The 24,110-nt window shown below is 41.1% G+C and overlaps 1 protein-coding gene across 4 annotated transcripts in view; it reads right to left on the bottom strand.

The window, feature by feature from the left end:
• The window catches only part of DPP6 (dipeptidyl peptidase like 6), a 570,302-nt gene that overhangs the window by 50,073 nt on the left and 496,119 nt on the right, over positions 1-24,110 (bottom strand). For all 4 annotated transcript variants that reach the window (XM_077190535.1, XM_054634812.2, XM_054634797.2 and 1 more), the window contains exons 9-12: positions 7,162-7,316; positions 5,613-5,710; positions 1,595-1,718; positions 730-768 (exon numbers count right to left, since the gene is read on the bottom strand). In XM_077190535.1, coding sequence (XP_077046650.1) covers positions 730-768; positions 1,595-1,718; positions 5,613-5,710; positions 7,162-7,316 — 416 coding nt within the window. The remainder of the gene's footprint in view (positions 1-729; positions 769-1,594; positions 1,719-5,612; positions 5,711-7,161; positions 7,317-24,110) is intronic.

Here is a 24,110-nt window from a genome sequence, read left to right as displayed (position 1 = left end):
CTGAACAGGCTGTGACAAAAATTTGAAATGCTTTAAATCTGGACTTGGCACAATATATTGAACAAGGTATTTTGTGACATGCTGCTCCCTGTCTGGTGTTCACACAAGGCTTGAAAAAACAGTTTGGTGTTGCGGCTGAATCAAGATCACAGCTTCTCTCTGAATAAAAGCTTCATTTAATCTGAGCTCCCTTCACAAACTGACTCCTGGGCATGTGTTCATGTGTTATATATGATATTTAAGTGACTCAACAAGTCTATCTGCATGGTTTTGTCTCTGAATGGACAGAGATCCTCTCAACAAAATGACCAGAAAACAACCACAATAACCACAATAGTGTTTGAACTGTCATCAATAGTGTCAGGGCAGGGAATGAAGGGTTGCCTCCGAGGCTGATGAGTCTTATACAGATACTGCCAGTGATTATATATATATATATATATATATATATATATATGTACCTATACAGATACTCCCACCCACATCAGCTTTTCATCTCTTTTACATAAAATTAAATTGCAGGCTAAGGACTATGGGACCTACCAGAGTGGATGGCACCTTTACTGAGAACTTGTTTGTTACTGAGAAGCTCTTTTCTGTTATACACATCATGCCACCTTCCAAATAGCTCTCTCAAATCTGGAAATATTTTTTTTTCTCTTTGGGGAAAAACTCAGTGAAGCAATTATCTTACCAAAAACTTGACTACATGGGGAAGATCACTCTTACCTGTCTGTGCAGCCAGGCATCACTCTCATCTTCATGTTTCTAAAAGACAAAAAGATCATTAACACCATACTTGTCATATGTTATATTTTGCCTAACAATGCATGAAACTGTTGGATTGGAGCTGAAAAGTTGGTCAGAAATACAGAGAAACTGTTTAAATATGTGATTCTCGAGTGGAATCCAGTGGCTGCTTTTCTTGACTTTCCTCCCTAATGGATAAACATTCACTAGATCAAAAAAGCATTTTACACATACAGAGAAAACACATAAATCCACAAGATGTATTATTCCCCAAAGAAATAAATCTTAATAAATAAATAAAGGCTGAAATGAAAGTTATTAAGAAAAAAAAAACTTCTCACCATGCTCTATGCACAGAATTGCATGATCTTTTTCAAGGGATGGGTGTATTAGAACAAGTCTATACAGTGGAAACCCATGCCAGTTTAAATGATGGAATCTGCTAATGGAATCTGCTGATCTTATATCAATGCATCATTTGTATTAGTGCATTTATAGAAGGGATTAATTAACTACAGTTAAGATAAGCATGAGCTGGTTTTAATGCTATTAACTACATATAATGCAGCTGGAATGTTGCAAAGGTATTTAGGTTGCAAATTGTTGCTTGTATGTGGGTAAAGGTAATCAAGACAAACAATCACCCTCTCTCAAACACACATAGAGTGTTCTTGGATTACTGGGTGTTAAAAAAAAAATTAAAAATTAAACAATGTTTATGTTCTGTTCGCCTAAATTAATGTGTTCCAGCTGGCTTTTCACCATGAAAAATAAGTGAAATAGTTTCTCCCTGCATGGGTTTTGGACACTGATGGCAAGTGAGTGCTCTGCAAACCTCTCCTACCTTGGTGCAGACCCCCGTGGTGGCATCACAGAGGGTCAGGATGGACACATTCTGGGCTCTGTTCAGCCAGTTCACTGCCACCTTGGTGCTGGTGGCCCATTTCACCATGGTGATGTAGTAGTCCCTGCAAACACACACACACAGAAAGCAGATCACAACGCTGCCCTCCTGAATTGCCACATGGCACAGCAGCTGCTGCAGGCAAACAGGCCAGGAGAGAGCTGTGGTTTCAAAGAACATCATGTCCTGGTGTATCCAGGCTGCTTTGTGTATGGATTTCAACCCCTAAAAATGACATTTTTAGGACTGAGCAGGTGTTTTATCTGCCACTTCTGGAAGTTATTTTCACAGAAGAGACGAATGCAGAGATAAAGAATCTTTCAAGCTATTCTGTCTTCCAAGAAGGATTGAACTGCCTGGAGCTACAAATTTATGCACAGGTGGAAAAGAAATTGCAAACCATTTCCATTCTGAGCACACTAAACTGAGCTGACTCAGACCCATCACTATCAATGGTTGGGTTCTTGATGCTTATGAAAAGCTGATGGCCTCTGAGCATGCTGGCTACACACCAAAGTGTCCAGGAGTGCTGTATTAAAAGACAAATAGCAAGAAGAATAGAGTTTGGAGTGACACAGGGTTTCTGTAAAGCAGATGCAGCTGGTTGCCATAAAGACATCAGCAGAGATAGTTTGCATGAGCAAAACCACCCTCCTACACTACCTGCACCATCTTATTGCTGGACATTTTCAGGTTGTGATGATACTTGGAGCAAACCATGGGTGTGGGCTGCACTGTCCTGTAATTGATATCTCCAGGAAAAGTCCCATGCAATAGTGAGGACTACAACCACCTGGGCTGGGCAGGAAAATGCAGGGATAAATTCACTGATGGTTGCCTTCTCAGAGCCAGGGCATGGTGCTGCCAGATGTCCACCTCTGCAGCAATTCAGGGCTCCACCACTTCATTTGTTGGGCACAACTCTGGCTGAACTGCCAAAGCTGTGATGTTATAATAAATACTGCTGGGCCATGTAGGCCAAGACATCCTTAAAGTATAATAAGACTTTTTACAGCATACAGTCTATAAAAAATTTATTAGTTCATTTGTTTGCTATAAAATATGTATAAGGAACTGTTGCTCTCGTTGGAAATAATGCTCTGTGTCACTGGAGAGCCCTTTGTGTTCTGGCAAGAGCTCCTGCATATACTGAAGAGAAAGGGCAAAAGCACAAAGGTCTGTTTGTCTAGAAAAATAACAAGCTGGAAATTGATTTTGTACTTTTCAGTAATATTTAGTGCCTGAAATTGGCTGCAGGGAAAAGGAACAAAAGGCCTCGATGCTTGCATCCACTGCACTGAGGGGAAGGATATGCCCAGGTGAGACAACAGCAGTCTGAAAATTTAGAGCCTGAAATAAAATTGTAATTTTACTCTTCATCAGCAACAGTGTAGGCCCTAAGAGGAAAAAAAACAACACAGCAAAATTAAATTGTATAACTGTCTCTTCTTTCTCTCCAAAATGAACTGAGCAGATTCAGTCTCCCCAGAAAAGGAATGTGATTGTAGTACTTATTGTGGCTTGGAGCATTTCTTCTATAAATCCAATTTAAGGTTTCAAGGACATATATTCAATTTTTACATCCCTCTCACTGTTTGAACACAGGAGCCACAGTTCTTTCTCAGGAACTTTTGATTATTATTTTAGGTGAATCATGGTCTTCCCTACCACCCCAGAGAAGGGTATGGAGTCTCAATTCCCCTCTGAAACCTGTTGCAGTCATCAAGACCATGGATAACCCAGCCCACAGGTAACTGCAGATACCTGGATAGTCATTATTCTAGTTTTTGAGTAGTGGGGAGTCTTTAATTTCATTTACTTCCCTTCACATCTCTTCTATCGGACACCCAAGTTTTATGGTTCTCATTTTGGAGAGGAAAATGAGACAAGAATGTGTGATTCATCTCAGCTAATGTTCAACATCTGCTGCTCCTGCAGCTGCACTGGTTGAGCACCAGTGGAGAGAAATGGGAAATCAGTGCAATTCCCAAGCCCTCTCTGCCTGACCTGTCCCACATTTTATGTGGAGCTGATTTAGGGGACATCCTGTTTCTTCCATATAACAAAATCTATCCTTGAGCAGGGCATTTCCAGACATCCACAGCACAGCAAAAGGGAAGGGACACCTTGCTTGAGCCCTGCCAGGAAGGGTGAAGCCATTCTGAGTTTTGCAATGGATTTCCACATCCCAGTAAAGACATTTTTGGTTTGATTTGAATCATCTGAGACTGAGATAATTGTGCAGCAGACTCATTCATGCCCCAGCTTTCCATGGCTGCTTCCTGGAGGCAGCAATCCCAAACATGAGGTGTGACTCTACAATATGAATATCTACAGTATGGCCAAAGTCACAAACAGCACAAGGAACAGACAGGGATTTATTACAGGCCAAGGGACAGGCAGCAGCCCAGCCCATGGTCCCTGGGCACAGACACTGCCTCACATCCAGACTGGAATTGTCTGAGTTTTTCCATTATTTATTTGTTTCTGGCCCATGCAAGGGCCAGTGAGGATTTCTGCACTTGAGGGAGATAACATAATCCCTCAATTTGCCACCTGAGATGCAAATATGAGAAATAAGCTGGGTGATGATCCAATTTTGACCATCTGCAGATGAAACTCTCGAGGTCCAGTAGTTCTCACCAAAATAAAAAATGCCTGTCAGGCACTGACTAATTTTCACCCTTTGATTTCAACCCCTTCCCTTCACTTTCTTTTTTTCACAGAAGAGCAGAGCATTGGGGAAAACTTGATAAAAATATTCAGAATGAAAGATATTTAAAAAGGACAAGTGATCAATATTGTACATTTCCCCGCCAAGTGTTTTCCCATCATCAGCTTTGCTTGTTTTTTTTTTCTTTGTTATTTTATTTTATTTTATTTCATTTTATTTTTTTATTTTATTTTATTTTATTTTATTTTATTTTATTTTATTTTATTTTATTTTATTTTTTGTTTTAACTGAAAAATATCCAATTTCTGTGGAAAATTCCTGGCTTCTTTCAATTTTGAAAGAAAAAAGGCCGTGGCATATCTCCACCTTATTCTCAGCTTTATTAATTGTACTAAATCACTTTGCTCCAGATAAAAAGAACATGAAATACCACTCTGTCCTTATATCATCTGCACTGAGCACACTGAAATGCTTCAGATAGGATGTGCCTGCTGGAAGATCCTTATCACCAGCTTCCCCTGCTTTCTTGAGACTCCCTTCTGTAACTGAATGTACAGTACATCCCTCTTGCCTATTTTAATAACATTTTATCACACTAATCTTCTCATTTCAGAAAACATATGCATAATGAAAATACACCCCTATTGCTCTGGCAGCACTACTTCTATCATCCCTGGAGATGAGAGATGGCAATTGCCATGGTTTTGATGAAATATACAGGCACTAATTAATTATGATGTATTTTGCATCATTTTGCACTATTGATTGCAACTAAATAAATTATGGCCACCCATTACCATATAGAACAAATTTATGAACAACACTTGGATCCTGCAGTCAGAAATTATTGCTGTAATTAAAACCTTTCTGAGTCTCTCTGTTTACAGAGAATGCTACCAAAAGAGAAATTACATTGTTCAGGAGCCACCATTCTGTTACTCTGATGGGGATACTGTGATCCTGAATTCCCACCTGCTGTACACAGGTCTGAAGTTGTATTTTTGAAAGGCAAATACCCATTTGATTTGGCCACAGGTCATACATCTTCTTTTGCATACATGTGTTTGGATTATTTCAAAGTTACTCAGTGTAAGTCTGTTATAATATAGCATTCTATAAAATACATGTAAAAAGACAAGTAAATGGAAAAAAAAATAGCAGATTTACACAAAATGAAACTTTTTGATAGCAGCACACAAAGGTCCAGTGTTAAAAACTGCCAAATTTTCTTGAAAAAACCCCAAGGGAACTGGGGCCAGCACTGAAGGGGGAGAAAGCACCTACCTCATTCTCTGATCATCTGGGGGAGTCATTTCCAGGTCATGAGTGGGCCCATTCAGACCAATCACGTGCAGAGAAATAGTTGGATTTTCCATTCCAGCCTGGATTTTAGAAAAGAATAAATTACAATATCATACCATCATACCATATCATCAACCACAGAAAGGTTTTGATTTATTGCATCTGCATGGGTTATGAAAAGCATTCCCATTGACCAGGATATGGATGGGAGTGCTGTGGTCTTTCACAGGGAGTTTGCAAATCTAGGGATGTGGCACAGAGCAGTGGAGAGGCTGGCAGGCACAAAAAAAGGGCAATTTTACTCAGGACACTTCTAATCTTAGTAAAAAACCCTACTTTTCATGGCAGCTAGAAATTTTGCTATTTCCTGCACCTTTTGACAAAAGATTGTCTAATAGCATGATGGTTGATATAGTGAAATACTGATCCATTTTGTACTGTAGGAAAGGGCATCTCCTGCTGAACCATTGATTTCCACAAAACCTGCATATTTGTGGCTATCTCTCCTGCTAAAGTATGCTCCAATTTGAACCAGCATGTCAGGTCTTAGGCAACCAGTGCTTAAAGCAAGAAACCCAGAAGGAATGGGTGCAGCAGACCCCCCTGTGGTGCTTTTAGAGCAGGAAATGGCAGCAATACCAGCAGCAGTGAGTCTGTGCTGCTGGAGAGCTGTGCCAGTGCTGTGCACTCCCTGCAGGTCTGCAGTCAAGGGAAGATTGGCTCTTAAGTCTTTTTCTGTCTTTCAGGCACAGCAAACCTCTAAAACCACTGTGTCCTCTGACATTAGGCTGTCCTGGATATTCTAAGTCCAAATACTACATTTTCCTTCTATACAAAAGTGAATGTATGTAAATATAGAATATATGTATGTATGTGTCTGTCTATCTATCTATCTGTCTGTCTATCTATCTATCTATCTATCTATCTATCATCTATATCTATCTATCTATCATCTATCTCTATCTGTCTATCATTTATCTCTATCTGTCTATCTCTATCTATCTGTTATCTATTAATCATCTCTATCTATCATTATCTATCTATTATCTATCTATCTATCTATTATCTATCTATCTATCTAATCTATCAATAAAAAAAATCTAAATATAGAAATGTATCTAAATATAGAAACATGTCTAAATATAGAAACATATCCAAACACAGAAATAAAGAAATTCCAAGCCCTCAGACACCAACAAACCCATCCTGGAGACAAACCCACAGCTAACATCCAGCTTCCACCTGTTCCAACATGGAAGCACAATTGCTTTTTTTGTGTGGAAAAAGCAAGGATTTTTAAATTTGATTTTCATTGTATAGAGAGTTACTAATTCTTACAGAACCAGAAAAGTGCAATTTTACAAATGCAGCTAAAGAATGTGCTAAATGCACATTTGCTGAGGAACAGCTGATCTGTTTATTTTCATTGCTTATGAGTGTGCATTATTAGTCTCCTGTCTGAGCCTACTGGAAATAAACAATTATTTCTTTCTGATAGAGCAGCAGGAATTATATTTTTATTTTTCCTTACCTTTGGATAATGATATGTTTTAACAGTAGGGTAAAGGATGCCTGTATATATTGGGATCTCCATGGTGGGGACTCTGGAGGCATTAATTGTTGCATATGCCAACCTGGTGCCATCAGGAGACCACCAGTGAGCAATGTGAGTCTTCAAGATCTCCTCTAATTAAAAAAAAAGAGAGAGAGAACAGAAAAGAAAAGGCTATTAGAGGTAAATTACTAGTTAGCAATAAATGAAAGAGTGCAGATATGAAAATCCCAGTCTAATCACAGCACAGGGAGGATGCCACAGGAATATCAATCAAAAATACTCATCAAATTATGCCACATACACAAATGAGCACAATTGATAACAATTACTCTGTATTTATAGGTTATTAGGCTTAATTACCTTTGCTGAAGAAACACCCAATTATTCATATTAGTACACACACTCATGGCAGCATAAAAGGCACTGCTGCTCCTGCCATGTGTCCTGCACATCATTAGGGTTCACAACATCAGACTAGACACATGTCAGTCAATTTAAACAGTGTTTATACAAGTGCTTCAGCAACAATTTAAATATTCCTAAGTTCTGTTGCCAGTTGGGAATAAATAAATATAGAAATTTTCTGTAACTTATGAAAGGCTGGAACTTCAAGATGCCAGGCCATAGAGTCTGTGCCTTGGATACCATCTTGACTTTTATCCCTATTTCATTTCTTAAATCACTTTTGCAAGGCAATTTGCCATAAGTAGCCAGGATTAGAGACTGATCCTTTATACCAGTGAAATTTGGGATTTTTGAGATTTCAGTAATATAATTACCAATGAAAAGGTGCTCAGAAAAATGCAAATGCAAACATGTCAGAGTTCACTCATGTAAGGAGAAAACAATATTGCCATCATGTGAAATTATTTTTAAGACTGTCAGAACCTAGTTCTTATTAAATTCAAATTCAAATTTAAATAGCTGCTTATTTCTAATAATTTTCATGTAATTGAATGTCCTTCATTGTAAAGATGAGTTCATCTTACAGATCTGCAGAAAAGCTATAAAATTCACTCTTGATCCAAAGTGTCTCCAGTAAATGACATTTGGAAGACATTAACTTGGCTTTTTAAACCTCCCATTTTGTGAAAGACAATAATGTAATACATTTTCATTAAGAGGCTTAATATCATGTGAGTCATTCCTATTTAAACCACCAGAAGGGCTTGCATATGCTGTACAGATTGATGGGCAGGAAGATGGGTCCCATTACTTTAATGTGAGAATAAAAATTAGAGAGGCTACCGAGTGTTTCTAAGCCTTCACCATGAAGTCCTGCTGCACAGGTCCAAGCAGCCCCAATATCTGCTGCCATCACTGCTTATTGGAAAAAGGGGTGAGGATTTTCTGAGTTCAGACCCACCAGGTTTGTACAGCACCCTCTGATGACCCCCCAGTCCAACCAGGACGTCCCTCAGGTCTGAAGAGTAAAAACTCACCAGACACTGTTTAATTAAAAAAAAAAAAAAAAAATTGGATGAGCAACCCTTGGAGAACAGACAATTATATCCATCACAGGGTAAATAAACACTTTGTTAATCAAGACTTGCATATGGCTTGGAATAAAACTCAAGGTAACATCAGAAAGGGTGCAAGGGAAAGCTCATCCTCGATACATATGGTTTTCAGAAATAACAAATTAATTAATCAATTCTTAATGGCAGCAGAGAAGTGGGGTTTTCGAAAGATATTTAGGAAGTTACAAATGTTTCATGGGAAAGCACATCTGGCAAATTTGCTTTGCTGCATTGTCCCACCTGTTATATGTACATTTAAAAGATTCTGCTTTTGACTTTTATATTGGTTGCCCATTAAAGAGATAATGAAGAGCATAAAGGAAAAGGAGTAAAGATGGATGGCACATGAATCATTGACATTTTAACATTAATTAGGAATGACTTTATTCAGCAAACATTTTCTCCAGGATCTCAGACTTAATGAAGCAGTTCTGCTGAAGGTCACATACCCAGAAAGGTTTTAGTGCAGGTTTTGTGGTCCTCTGTTAATGAGATTTAATTGAGTGAACCTTTGCCTTGAAACAAAGCCAGGACCTTGCTGTTATTAGAGAGATCAGTTAGTTTTAGCAAACCAGAGAACATTCTCATGGACTACAGAATGGATTAGTACCAGAAAGTTCTTTCAGCTGAAAGAAAAAATGATTTGCAATTTGCTCTTGTAGACAGTTTATTCATTGTGTTTGCATCTAGCACATGCTTTGAAAATCAGTTTCATTCAAAACTGCTGAGTTTTTCTAAAGTTAGTTCAGATCCTGCCTCATGTGTGAAAAAACAGATTCTCCTTATACACTAAAGCCCCCTAACATATTTGGATCATGACCTGACTAAGAGCATGAGGCGACAATTGATCAAAACTTTTGCCCTCTTCCCCAGAGTTTGCAGTCACTGAGTGCCTCATGATGCCAGGATGCTGTGAGTGAGCTGCTGGTATTCCTCACAGTCAGATCCTGCTGGCTTGGTCTCTTTCTTTCTCCACAGTTTTGCCTGCCAGCCCCAACAAGGCATGCAAACTTGAAAAATAATGAGAATAAAGTGTGTGGCTGCCATAGCTGAACAAAGGCTGCTCAGAACTGCTGGCTGGCTTCAAGCACAGGGTTTGAGACAAGTTATTCCATCTCAGCACATTTAGAATGAATCACTCTGAAACAGCTGGATGACCCTGCTCTTGAGTGGTGACTCTTCAGTGGGGACATGTATTGGCCAGTGATGTGTTTGTGCTCAGGGGATGTTACAGGATGTGTGTTTTAATCCTTTTTTTTCTAGTTGAGTATGGCTCAATTGAATGATCATTTCAAATGTGTGAAACCAAGAGTCTTCTAAGTTACCAGACCCTCAGGAAGAGAATTTGAAGTCCTAGGTCAGAGTATGTTCAGTGACAACTGGGCATATATCCCTCTTAGAGACTTCAATGTCATTGGAGGAGAACAGCAGCTGGACGAAATACCAGAGGTGTGATGAGAGGAATGCTCCCTTGTCAGGGTACCTGTTGCTGATTCCCTGGCTTCTGGGACTCTGGCTGGGCCCTCCCAGGGGGCTCCCCTGTCGGGGGAGACCCTTCTGGAGTGGTTTTGTGTCAGGAAAGAGACACTGGACTTTTTTGGTCTTCAGGTTCTTGTTTATTGTGATCTCATCTAGAGTTTTGCGCGCTGTCCACACCAGGCGCAGCACACTGGAGAAGCACTGCAAAAATTGCCAACAATCTCTTGTTCCAAGTCTTTTAAAGCTAAATTATCCAATTAAGAACTGACACCTGGATTATTTCCCTTTTTAACCAAATAACTGATCCCTAAAAGCCTACAATGTGGACTTTTCCACCCAATTACAAAATGCCACCTAAACCCCTGAAGAAGGAGGAAGAAGCATGAGGAAGAAACCCAGGATGACACCCTGTGCCCTCCATCTTGCTTCCATCCACAACATACTAAAAATCCTAAACCCCAAATTTCCCACCTAAGTGATAGATACACTACCAATACACCTACACTACTCTGTCCAATCTACATCACACCCTAGTGGATTCTGGTCTATTCTGGAGTCTGGGAAACTTTCTCCATGAATGAGGGTCAAAGTCAGTGCTACCCTCAGGGTCAGAGCACCCCAGAGCAGACAGAAAAATATTCCCAATGCCCTGGGTTTCCACACTCCCTGAGCTGAATTCAAGGCTGCTGCACTTGTGCATTATGTGGGTGGCTGTCTTTGGGATCAAGACCTGGGCAATACCCGGAGTGAAGCAGGCTGCCCAAAGAGGGAGTGCTGTATCTTCTGAAGGATGTGTTTCCTGCACCATCAGGGAGCAGAAGGACAAGTCCCTCGTGGTGGTTCTCAGCTGCCAAGTAACAGGCTGTGGTTAATATGGGATTGGATGTAGCATTTGGCTATGATACCATGTGGGTAATCCCTGGAAAGAATATGAACAGTGGATCAGAAGTTGGGTGGACATTTCTAGTAGGTCTGTCATCAAAAATTAGCCCAGCATGTGTAAAATTAAGCAGGCACCCAGATTGTTTCAAACTTCAATTTAATTCCAGCAGCACTTGTAAGAGCAGTGAAATGGGAGACTTTTATCTCACTTCAGGTAACAAACTTCTCAAGGAATCACAGCAGATGAATCTGGAAGAGACCCCACAAATCCTCTGGCTCGTTCCTCCATGGATAATATCCACCCCAATCCTGTAAACATCATCACAAATGGATTTTGCTATTCCTTTTGATACTTGTATAGCAACTTTAGCCATAGAACTCAAACATTTATAATTATCATGTCCACCTCTGTCCAAGCATTGAACAGTCCAGTGAAGGGCATTCAGACCTCTGAATTCCTTGATAGACTCAATGCAGGGAAAAGCACCAGGCCTTTATCTTATGCCACCTCTGTGGCAACCAGCAGGTTCTGGACAAAAAACCTCTTGTATGCACCACATTTGTAAATCCACTGAGATGGTTTTAATGTTCTGAACCATAATCTGCCACTGGGGCATTTCTAAAGACATTTCCATGACAAATCCACTTCCCAGGCTTGCACAGAGCCTTAGACTGGCAGAGTTCCTCTTTGTTGATAAACACATACATGTAAATGGCCATGGAGGTTTCTTCATGCTTTTCTAAAATCCAGATAGTTCTGCAGCCTTTGTCCATCCTGAGCCATACTTGTGAATTTTGCCTTTCTGCTGAAGGTGGCAAAGTTCTGGCTTGCTGTTTGGAAAAGATGAAGCCTTCACCAGTGACTGGCTGAAAAATCCCTTGGTAGCTTAGGGATTGCTTCCAATGATATCAGGAGAAAAAACTGATAAAAAAGATAATTTACAAGTAAAAAAAAAAAACCAAACCAACTTTTCCTGGGCCTTCTTGTTAGAAGACACAAATAACTTGTAATTTTTAAGTGTGAGTTAACAAAAAGAGAGACTTGCACAAGAAGACAAAGATGCTTGGCCAGGCCAATACTCTGACAGTCTAACTTTTACCTTTGCCACTCTTTTCTATCACTAAAAATAAAATAAATTAAAAAATCGAAGATATCAGCAATTTAAGGTTCAAAAGCCTCTCAGGACCAGTGTTATTTGTTGCTGATTTGGTAAACTACAGCAATTCTGGGGAGCACAACCAGTGGTTCTGTTTGTGTGATGTATTGTAGCTGATGCTCAGATTATGAAGTATTTGGTGTGCTGAAGACATTTTGCTGTTTTATTAAAACTGTTAATAAAAAGGAATTTCAAGCAAAATGAAATTAAAGCCTGACATAAAGGCTGTGGTTTACGTTGGGAAAGAAAGCTCCAAAGAAATTGTCAGTAGGATGCATCAAAAGAACATGAGAGGAAGACAGATCAGAGAACAGCAAGAGGGTCTAGGAAAGGAGAAAACAAAGATTTCTGAGATAGTGAAACCCCAAGGGTTCTCATAGAAACATCAAATAAATACAAATGCTTATTTGACAGCTGCCATCTGTTTTAAAATCAATTACTAGATGATCTCAAAGCACCAACCACACGTCCAAATCGATTACTATTGTAGAGTGTGAAAACAAGTATTTTTAGCCAGTTAGGGAAAATTTATTGTTCATATTCTCCTTTACTGACATGTGTTTCAGGGATGGCTGTGGAAAATGACCTTTTATTCTATGCAACCAAATTTTTCTCTCAGTTGCTGTAGAGTAGGTCTACACTGACTTCCATTAAATCATTGTAATAGATATAAAATGAGTGCAAAAAAGTAGTTATGTGTATGCAAATAGTATAAAACTGTTTTAGATTACCATACCCAATCTACATTTTCCTGTGTTGACATTATTTTGTGCTGATGTCAGCACGGCTGCACTGCTGCACTATTGATTTCAGAGCAATTAATCCTCTTTCACAGTTGTCTAATTGAGCCAGGTGGAAAAAAAATTGCAATTTTGCAGGGTTGCTGAACAATTCAACAACCTTTTGTAGAAAATATAAAAATTGATGTGGCTGAGGTCAAACTATGGGCTCAGCCCAATTCCACAGTTCCTGACACCAAGATTAGCTTCGCTGGTGCTGATAACACCAGGGGCTGGGTTTGATCCCTGTGCAGGCCACTTTGAACTCAATGATCTTTGTGGGTCCCTTCCAACTCAGAATATTCTGTGAATCTGTATGCAAACAGCAACCCCTCTCAAGCTGCTCATGCTCTTGTCCAAGAGATCCTTAAGAAAAATGAGCTGCAATGCTGCCAGAGATCCTTAGGAAAAACAAGCTGCAATGCTCACCCCTGTGACCCTTTATTCCTACCCAGAGCACAGAGTCTCCTCTGCCACTGACAGGCAACAAGCTTAGGAAGAATAAACTATTTCTTGAGGCTGTGTTTTAGAGAGCACTTTAGAAATACCAAATCCTTGATCCAAAATCTCATGGTGGAAGGTGAGCAGCTCCTGTGTGTTTGGCAGCCATGAGAGGGTGGCAGCCCCTCATCTCAGGGAAAGGAGCCCAGCCAGAGTTCTGCATCTCCTCAAGCACAGGGAAGGTGAGAGCTGCAAGTGTCATTAGCTCCTCTTAGTCACCTGGTTTAATTGCTTGGACACAGGTTGTTTTCTGCTCAGAATGTCGTGCTGAGACAGCAGGAGAGGGTTTGGCCACTGCTTTTGCCTCCCTGGTTGCCAGATGCTGAGGGCCAGCAGAGAAGCTCATTTCAGCAGGGTGGTTCATGCTGGGCACTGAGGAAAACCACTCTTCTGTGTGGTCAGCAGGATCATATCTTGTCTCCACATCTCTGATGGACCCCAGAGCTGCTGTGCAGCCTGAGCCAAGCCCAGGCTTGGCAAATGTCAGAACCCAGGGAATTCCTCTGGCTGCCCTGGAGGACTCGAGATGCTGACAAGTGGCTTGGAGACCTTGGCACAGGGTCAAAAACACCTGTGCCTTCGATTTTAGCCCTTGGAAAAAACAATTTCCAACTTTATATGAGGACTCACAAGCCACAAAAGTTTAAGTAGAATGATAGCTAGTTTGTTACAAGATAGAAAAGTAGCATTTTGAGTTTTTAGAATGGGGGTTCAGAAGCCAAGATGGAGGGATTTGGGCGTGCCTTGTCCTTCTTCTTTCTTCTTCTTAGCCTCCATCTTCTGGGTGATGTTGGCACTTTTAGATTGGTTTAGAGTAGAAACACACTGTCTAACATAGGTAATATGTATTGGAAAGTTATTGTAAATCATTTACATGTAGTTTTTAGTATAAAATTAAAGTGTGCCTCAACCCAACCTGCTGGACAGACCTCAGCAGGTTGGAGAAAGAATATTATAATAACAGCAAATAAACAACTTTGAAAACCAGAACAGAAGAATCCTGACTCCTTCAGCTGCCAGGCTGGGAAAAGAGACTCTCTAACACATCTTGGGGTCATCCTGACCACAGAGACTCCGAGAGGCAAACGGGCAAACCCCACTCAATGTGGACACAAGTGGGCTGTGGTCCACCTGCACTGCTGTGAGAGGGAGGTGTGTGACCGTGTTCACAGGGGTCTGAGGATGAGGGAAGAGATGAGGATCTGACTCCATGTTTCAGAAGGCTTGATTTATTATTTTATGATATATATTATACTAAAACTGTACTAAAAGAATAGAAGAAAGGATTTCATCAGAAGGCTAACTAAGAATAGAAAAGGAAAGAATGAATAACAAAAGCTTGTGGCTTGGACTCTGTCTGAGCCAGCTGACTGTGATTGGCCATTAATTAGAAACAACCACATGAGACCAATCCCAGATGCACCTGTTGCATTCCACAGCAGCAGATAACCATTGTTTACGTTTTGTTCCTGAGGCCTCTCAGCTTCTCAGGAGGAAAAATCCTAAGGAAAGGATTTTTCAGAAAATATCATGGCTACAGAGGTGGCTCTGGGTGACAACACCACAAGCTGCAAAGCTCTGGAGGCAGACAAGTCACTGTGGGATGCTCGCTGGTACCTGGCCAGGATCCCTGAGGGAACACACAGGAATGAAGGGCAGTGTCCAGCAAAACCAGAGGCAAATCTGCCAGGCAGCCTGGCCAAATCCTGACCACTCCCACCTGGACTCCTCATCCACACTCCCAGCTACCAGCAGTCACCACCGATGTTTCTCTAGGACAATATTTAGGACACCCATCCCCAAGAAGCAGGACAAGAGCATGGGACCAAGCTCCTGACAAACAGAAGAGGTTTTCTGAGGCTATTAAATTCACCCTGTTTCAAAACTGTTATTTTAATGTGGTTTCCTTGTTTTGGTTTTGGTTTTGTTTGTTTGTTTGTCTCCCCCCTGACCCATTGATTCTTCTAATTTGTTGTGTTTCCAGCACTGACGGATTCTGTGCTTGCCATATGAGTCAGGGCATTAGGAATGTTGTTTATAAGGTTATTGGCAAGTAGCTGCCAGAGTTTCTTGAGTGTTTGATTTGCTTGGGGGCTTCAAAAACTGGATTATTGAACACCTGCCTGATCCCATTTTCAGGTACACCTCTACAGCCCCTACAGAATACACACAGGAGGCCAAGCTCAGACTGCAATAACTAAGAAATCATGAATGTTTAAAATCTCCCTCAATCATGCAAATGCATTTGTTGGAAAAAGGCCCAATCAACCAACTAACAAAACAGACACACACAAGTATGAGATGTCAGCTGAGACATACAGGTGGATTCTTACAAATAAGAGAAGAATTCAGCTATTTGAAAATAGTCAGAGTGTCTCCTCCAGGCCACCTTCACACTGTGACACACTGAGTGCACCCAGCTCTGCAAATCCCCCTTGAGGGGCAAAAAGCCATGGAGATGAGCTGTCCTCCAGGTTTCACATGGATCCTGGGTGCCCAGCAGGATCAATGAGCAACTCCTCAGGAGGTTTGGCACCTCTCCAGAGCATCACAGCAGGCAGGTAGGGTTACCAGGTATCATACACAAAGCCATACTATCCTGTTGGCACATCAGTATTTTGGGGCCTGATTTTTAATAAAAGCTATCCTCTTTCAAATAAACACACCAGAAAAATGTTGAGTTGCCTCCACATCCTCCCTCTCCTCTTTCTAGAAGTTTCTTTCTCTGTGTTTCTGGGTTTTTGTCACCTGTACCCCATCTTTAGGAATCCTTAATTTTCAAAAGCATTGATGATTAATGCTCACAACTGCTCCTAACAATTAGTAAGTGTCCTTTGGTAGTGTGAGTCATTCTCAGTGTCAGTGACAACCTTTGGACCATGGTGACAGGACTGACGCGCAGATTCCAGCAGGGCTGTGATCTGTCAGGATGCTCAGATGTAATAATGAAAATGGGGTTTGAATTACGAAATGAGAAATATTAGCCATCCTACCCTCAGCTATTCCTGTTTCCTGCACTCACTCCAAAGAGCAAATGCATCTAGGAAGCCCATCTGCAGTGGGAAACTGCTGTCTTCCACTAATGTACAATAAGAATGAGTTTTTCCATCACCTGGCACAAAGCTTAAACCCACAGCCTGTTGTCAGCTCCTCATGAAAGCCTGTTAGTAAAGGCACTAAATCTGTAGAAAAACATTTCCTGGCAGAAGTCTTTGAGCAATTTGCAATGCAGGTCACTGATGTGAGAGTGAACGCTCACTGCAAGGTCCTGTTGTACCTTCTCAGTTGCTAAAGACCCAGAGCAGAGAGAATTCACATGGCCCAAATGAAGCAGGGTTCCTCACAGACAGATCCTTTTCTTCTTTACCCCTCTGGTGCCACTGAACAGGTTGCTATGGCTGGAAATACAATTTGCTTATCTGTGCAATGCAGTGAGACAAATCAGGCCTTTCATTATATGCTGAATATTTCTCTATTCAGACATGCTCAAGCAGCTTCAACTTCACCTTTCCTTTAAATTAAAAGTTACAGGTTCTGTCTAACGAATCTGTGGGGTTTATGATAGGAGGAAGATGGACAGCCAGCCTTGGCACAGGGGATCCATTTCAATAGCTGCACATGTATCAAGAAAGTTGGTAATCACAAAACCCTCGGAATCAAAAATTCATTAGACGATTGCAATAGTTCAAGAACACAAGTGCCCAAAAGCAATCTCTTTTAATGTTTCATAAAGAAATATGAGAGATAAGAAGACTGAACAGCCTGACATTGCTGTTGAAGAACTTGATTCATCAACCCCATGGATTTTTATCAGCACTTGCACAAGCTGTCTTTCATGTGAATTGCTTGCATGATTTATTCAGCCTGAGCAGCACCTGCTAGTCACCTAGTCTGAGTGCTAATAAATGTCAGTTAATATTGCAAAATACAGCCCTGCTTTATGAAATGGGAACTGGAGCACACTGACTGAATTTAGTCTAGCTCCTAATTCCTTACCCAGTTTAAACAGCTGAAGTCATTGAACAGCCATTAAAACCACTCAGAGTATATATTGCCCTGTTATGGCAATATTCCCAGAGGTTTCAACTTGAACAGTGACTCAGGACCTGGCTAACTGAGAGATTTAGCTCAATAATGACTCAGAGGGTGAATCTGATTTTACAGGACTGAATAATCAGAGGAACTACTGAGATCAATAGAATCACCAAGGAATAATAAAAAAAAGAGAGCTGGATAAAACCAGAATTCAAATTAGCTTACAGCAATATTTCAGAAAAAAAAAAATGTTCTTATCAAATAAGAGGAACATTTATTATTGATGAAGGTAATGGTATGTAATCAGGTTATGCCACTGATGGATCAGTGGGGTTTGATGACTGTGTTTATCAGAGTTGTTGCACTTGCATGTTGAGCACAATTCTGCTCTTTCCTAGGTGTGTGTTTTGAAGGTCATCCACTCTGGACCCAGGTAAGAATAAAGAAAAGACAAACATCCCTGCAGGATAATGTCCATGCATGAAAATCTCTTTTATCCCTGCTACCAGGAAATGCTTTCTTTTATCAATATTTTTGATCTGTAGATTCCAGTGCAGTAATCCTAAATCTCCTGATTAAATAAGAGGAAAGCTGTGCCCCTGGGGCAGGGGCACCAACCAGGTCTGTGCAGCTCTGCTTGTCAGTGACAGCCTAGAAACTCCCATGAGTGAGGCAGGAAATAAATCCCAGTGGGGTTGGTGTGCAGAATGCCCAGTGGGGAATTTCCAGAGGGTCCAGAGGAGTCCAGGAATAGGATCAGAGGGCTGGAGCACCTCTGCTATGGAGGCTGAGAGCTGGGGTTGTTCAGCCTCAAGAAAAAAGGCTCCAGGCAGAATTTATTGCAGCCTTTCAGTACTTGGAGGAAGCCTGTAAGAAAGATGGGGACAAATCTTTTAGATAACCAGTTGTGATAGGAAAAGGGGTGATGATTTTAAATCGAAGAAGGGTAGATTAGACACATGAAAGAAGATTTTACAATGAGTGTGGTGAAGCTCTGGCACAGGTTGTTGCCCAGAGAGGTGGTGGAATCACTCTGGTCATTCAAGGTCAGGCTGGACAGGGCTGGGCTTGGTCAGCCATGGGGTGCTCATGGCATATCTCCCATCACAGGCACCACCCCCATGTACATCTATATTCACTAATATTGTTATTTTTGAATTTATGACCATCTGGATTTCCTCAGAGAGCCCAAAGTTTGTACCTCTAATGATGGCTGTTTTTACTTTAAAGCTACAACAATTAGAGTCTTCTACAAAGAGTTTTAATTGGATAGTGAATTAAATGCCAAATGAGTTTGACATGGAATTCTAGGTATTTAAATGTGGCAGTGGAATTACAAGTATTTAAAATTCTTTAAAATTTTCATTTTATTGGTTTGAGTTTTCTATTCCCTGTTGTACCTAGATTCTCTTGGTTGTACATTGATTCCATTATTTTCAACTTTTTAATTTCAGCCAACAAAAACTCTATCCATAAACCAGCATAAAAAATCCTGAAAAAATATCCCAAAATATACGGAAATGTACATATAAACACACACAGGGCCATGCAGAAACAGTGACAAGAAATTGCCTGTATAATTGGAACTAAAACTGGTAGGAGTAAAACTTATTAAAAATCAATATCATAGAAAGGCAATTAAGAGTTTTAAGGGAAAAAAAAGCCCTGATTAATTAACTGCAAATTATAAGTATTACTTTGAATTGCATTGTACAGAACAGGCTCAAATTACCAATTATCCCTGCCCGCTTTGTTCAAAGATCATGAATGTGCATTTTAATTTGCACTGGAGAAAGCTAAATATGCTGAGAACCAGCATGCAGAATTTTGCAGAAATCACTGGGGATGAGGGTGAACTCCTCCATTACCATATAAATGACATGCACAGGCTTATAAATGCCATGCAGTGGATCCAGCTTGTATTGTTCCTTCAGATGTAGCAGGAAAATACCGGAAATTAAAATACAGCTTATAACCTGCCAGATAATAAATGTAACCCACACTGCACAAATCCCCATCTACCAAAGATAATTTTGTCTGCTGTTTTTTGCTGATTAAGGGTGGCTTTGGAAAGAAACAGCCTCCTTTCCCCTCTTTATCTGTTGCACTTATTGGCAGGATGGAGATGGCTCCATTTTTATCTACCCAACAGATCACAATACCTAACATAGGATAATCTTAATTTCCAAGGTCACTGTATCCTGCTCTACCCTTAACTTCCTATTTAGTATTGAGGACAATTCCCACATAAAAAACAAAAACAAGCAAAACAAAAAACCCCAAACCACAACCATTTAAGAAAGACTGATTATAGCAGCTCCTTTTCCACCAGTATATTTTTACCTCAACATCCATGACATTAGCAGGATTGCTGTGTTGAGGCCATGGCTGAGCAATATTTCACTATTCCCTGCAGTGGTCTGGAGACCAGGTCTGGTTTTGTGGGGTGTTTGTTGAGCACTGGGCACAGTCAGGGCACAGGACAAGCTGGTGAGAACTTTCCCACTGCCAGACTATGAAATGTAGGTTTTGAAATGCCTTAAGATGTTCTGATGGCAAACATAATGAAATTGCAAAAAAAAAAAAAAATAAAAATGCTGTTGTCCTTGCTGAGCAGACCAGAAATGGTGATTTGTACTCTTTGCCATTTATTACTTATCACTAAAACCCAGTTTTCAAAGTCAGGTTATTCCTGGAACATTTGGATGTGGGTTACACTCAGAGGTGCCAATTTTAATACATATATTTTCCTTTCTTTCTAAGACCTCCTTGGCTGTCTTTCACCTTTTCTTGGTAACTTTCCTCCTGGAGAGCCCAGCAGCTCTGGGCTGGCCGGACGCCCTCCTGCTGATGCCACGGGCAGTGCCTGAGGTGGGTGTTCAGCCCTGCTCCTGCAGGCACAAACCCTCCTGTCTGGGGGTGTTTGCCAGGGAGGGAGGCTGGGACTTGCTCCTCAGGCTGTTTCCAATGATATTTCTCTGTCGTGCCCTCCAGTCCCTAAAGACTGTGTGCTCCAGCCTGCAGCTATAAATCCCAATTATGTTGTTGGCATGTTGGGTGGAAGGTTTCATCTTCATCAGGCTTAGCAGGATTCCACCAGGTTATAAAAATACTCAAAGCATGGTTACACCATGATTATACAGATTTTTATCATTATCATTTGTTTTTTTTTAGTGTGAAGAACTTAAAGGAATGCTAACAGGATATCTGGTTTCTCTTTTGCTGATTTATGTTTCCAGACTGAAAATGTGACCATGATACACTGATACAAACACAAGCACCTGGCTGACTAATTGCCTGTAAATTACCTTTCTGTGCCTCTTGTACTCTGACAGATGGTTTAATGTGGTTTTAAGTCCAAATTCATAACTGATATAAATAGTAATACATATTTACTAAGGATCCAGTTCTTATTTTGTAATTTCTTTATCAAAAGTATAAAGGAATGTAACTGTCAGGTTTGTCCATTCATGTGTTCGAAGAAGCCAAGTCCACTCCTTTAATTTCTGTGAATACACTCATGGTTTATTGGTTTTTTTCTTGAAATTAAAAATAAACTTAGGAAAACTGTGCAGCAAGCAAAGATTTTATCCTTTTTCAACTGGTCAGCAAAGCACACAGTCTTTCCAGTAAGTTAAACTAAAATTTTGGAAAGAAGTTAAGTCATACTGGAGAAGTCACTCCACCTCTAGGCACAATTCAGCTGTTGAAGGCAAAGAGCTGTTTCCCCTCTAAACCCTCTCTCAGCTGTGCTGTCAAATGTGTGTTTTCTCCTACAGGAAAGGCCAGGTCAGGAACCATCTCTGGATGTCCTAGGAAACTTATTTTTCTGGAACCAAAGCCAAATTGTTTGTGATCTGGTGTTTACTGTACTCAGTGGACTTGCATTTGCAATTTCTATGAAGTCCAAGCAAGTACTTCATGCAGGTCAACATCAGTTCTGGGAGGGAGCAGAAGGTTCTGGTTCTGGAAGGTTCTGGAAGTTGTTTTAAACCTAATTTGCTGAGTCAGGGACAAGCCTGGGCTCCAAGCAACGTGGCTAGATCCATCATGTTGCTGCCTTTTTCCTCTTCCAGGGGAAGGAGCTCAGCCAGGGCTGGACTCTGAAGGTTCAGTGGAATGAAGGAAAGCACACATCTTGGCTTCTCCACTCCCTTCAGCTGCAGAGCCATTCTGCAGGGCTGTGCTGGGAGATCTCCTCATTAAGGATAAACTTTGACCTCAGTAACTGGGAGATGCTGCACTACAACCCTTCCAAATGGCAGCTCCGTTGTTCTGAGGACTGCACTTCTCTCCTGCTGCTCCCACCTCTCACCTGCAGCTGCAGGCTCTCTGCTAACACAGCCAGAAAAACTCCACTAAAAGTTACTATTTCTAAAGCTACCAATTCTCCTTTTGGGGTTTATTATTCTGTTTTGAGTAATTTTAAATCTCACAAAATCTCACTGAAATATTCCTGATGCATGCCCAGCTTTCCTGGCTCACTACCTGCCAGCTCAGCCTCCAGTTCAAATTACTCTGTCACAAGGTCAACATCAGATGCCCAAAAATCCCAGGCAAGCTCTTGAAGAAGGTGTCCCATGAGCAGCCTTGTGTTGCTGTTTCTCAAAGACCATAATATTTTAGCTGGGCCATTCCCCAGAGAGTTTTTAAAAGGATCCTGGGTGGGCAGAAGGGAGCTGCTCCTTTGTCTCAGTGTGTTGGCACTGGGGCCATCCAAGCAGGGTGACAATTTCTCCCACCATGGCTCAGGGTCTGGTTTTATCAGCAGTGCTCACAAGCCAGATCCACAGCTCCACTGGCTCTGCTGAAATGGGGAAACTCACGAGGAAGGAAATGCCCAAATCCACTCCCTGCTGCACAGAGCCAGACAAGAATCACATTCCTACCCCTCCTGACCCTCCCTTCCCACCACTGCTCCCCCTCTGTAATTGCTGAGATAGCCACAGCTGCAGCAGACATGGGAAAAGGAATGAGGAGCACAAAAAGAATCTAAAAGACCAACATTTAGCTGGAAAATGATTTATCCAGTGTATCATCACACACAATACAGCATGGGCAAGGAGTGCCTTCAGACATGCAGCCCTTTGGGCATGGGGGGAGAAGGTAGAGAGGAGGCAGAGTTAAAAAACAAGATCCTACCAAAGCACCATAATTAATCCTTTTCCTTCTCATGGATTTATGCAACTTTGTGCTGTGCCTCCAAGGGGCAGCACAGCCTCAGCTATTGCATCTCAAATCCATCAGCTGCTGGGGACACAATTCTGGCCTCCTGTCCTATTCTCACCATTTCCAGCCTGCTGGTGATACTCCAAACTGCATGACAATTTCAGGGTTAGGATGGGTCAGTTCAATAACCAAGTGAAGCTTAATTTTTTAAATGAGGTATTGAATCTTTTAAGTCATGTCCATGACTACAGTCTGAGGCAAAGGCTGGAAAATCAAAACAAATGCAATAAATACAATGATCTCCAGATAATTCCCTTCAAGTAAGATTTATTTTGATGCCTGTTTTCAGACTGTTGCCTTCAATTTTAAAAGCACAATAGCATGAAAACATAATGCTTTGGTTTTTGGAGCTGTTTTTCTTCAGCTCTGTTTCTTACCAGTTTCTCAAATGTTTAATCTAGCAATCATGAAAGCCTCCTTTAAGGAATTGCTTTTGATCTACTCTCATGCAGTAGCTACTGATGGCCATTTTTTTTTCTCCTGCTATTGTTGTTAAATCAAATACAAGACAATGACTCAACTTTGAGCAAAAGCAAAACTAATGTAGGAGGCAAATTCTTGTGAGTCATTTGTGTAAAAAGGGAAGTGATTTGCTCCTTTTTTCTGGGATTTGAAAGGCAGGTAAGAGTCCATTAGTCTCTTAAGGACGCAGAACAGTCTGACAGAGCTGGGGCAGCTTTAAAAACAGGCATTTGCCTTCTGCTCACAGGGTGCCCTGTGGGTTGGAAAGGTTCTTATTCCTGTGGAAATCAATAGGAACTAGCCCAACCTTCCTGCAGAGTGACTGGCACAGACACATCTCTCCAGCTGTGCCTCCCTCCTGTCCTGTGACCACAGCTGAGGGGGGTCTGTGCTGCAGGCGAGCCCAGGGATGTGCTGAGAACAGCCACAAAACCTGGGTTTTCACACAACACTCTGCACTTGGCTTCTAGGGACTAAGGTGAAACTCTGACTCCAGTTTTGTGTCCTAATTTCTCTCATCTCATCTAAAACCAGGTCAATAATTGTGCCTCAGTTTGCCTGTTTCTAAAAAGATGGTAATAACTCCTGTTCTACCAGGACATTATGTGAAGTTTTATTAATTGATGCATTATGTGAAGTTTTATTAATTGATGCAAAAGGCATTAAGATCAAGACAGAATAATTGCCTCAGTGGAGGTCATAATTAGACTTGTACCAAGAGCTACATCTGAGCATCAGCTGTGATGGTCATTTCATCTTTTTCTTGCACTTTGGCCACAAGTGTGGGGGTGCTGGGGCAGGGTGGGGGCTGCTCTTAAGCACAGAAGCAGCCACTGTATTTAGCATCAATTGAAGCCCTCTATGAACCCCAGGGATGTTGT

This window comes from Agelaius phoeniceus, chromosome 1 (assembly GCF_051311805.1).
Source record: "Agelaius phoeniceus isolate bAgePho1 chromosome 1, bAgePho1.hap1, whole genome shotgun sequence".
Lineage (NCBI taxonomy): Eukaryota > Metazoa > Chordata > Aves > Passeriformes > Icteridae > Agelaius > Agelaius phoeniceus.
This window is presented reverse-complemented; position numbering and strand designations above follow the sequence as displayed.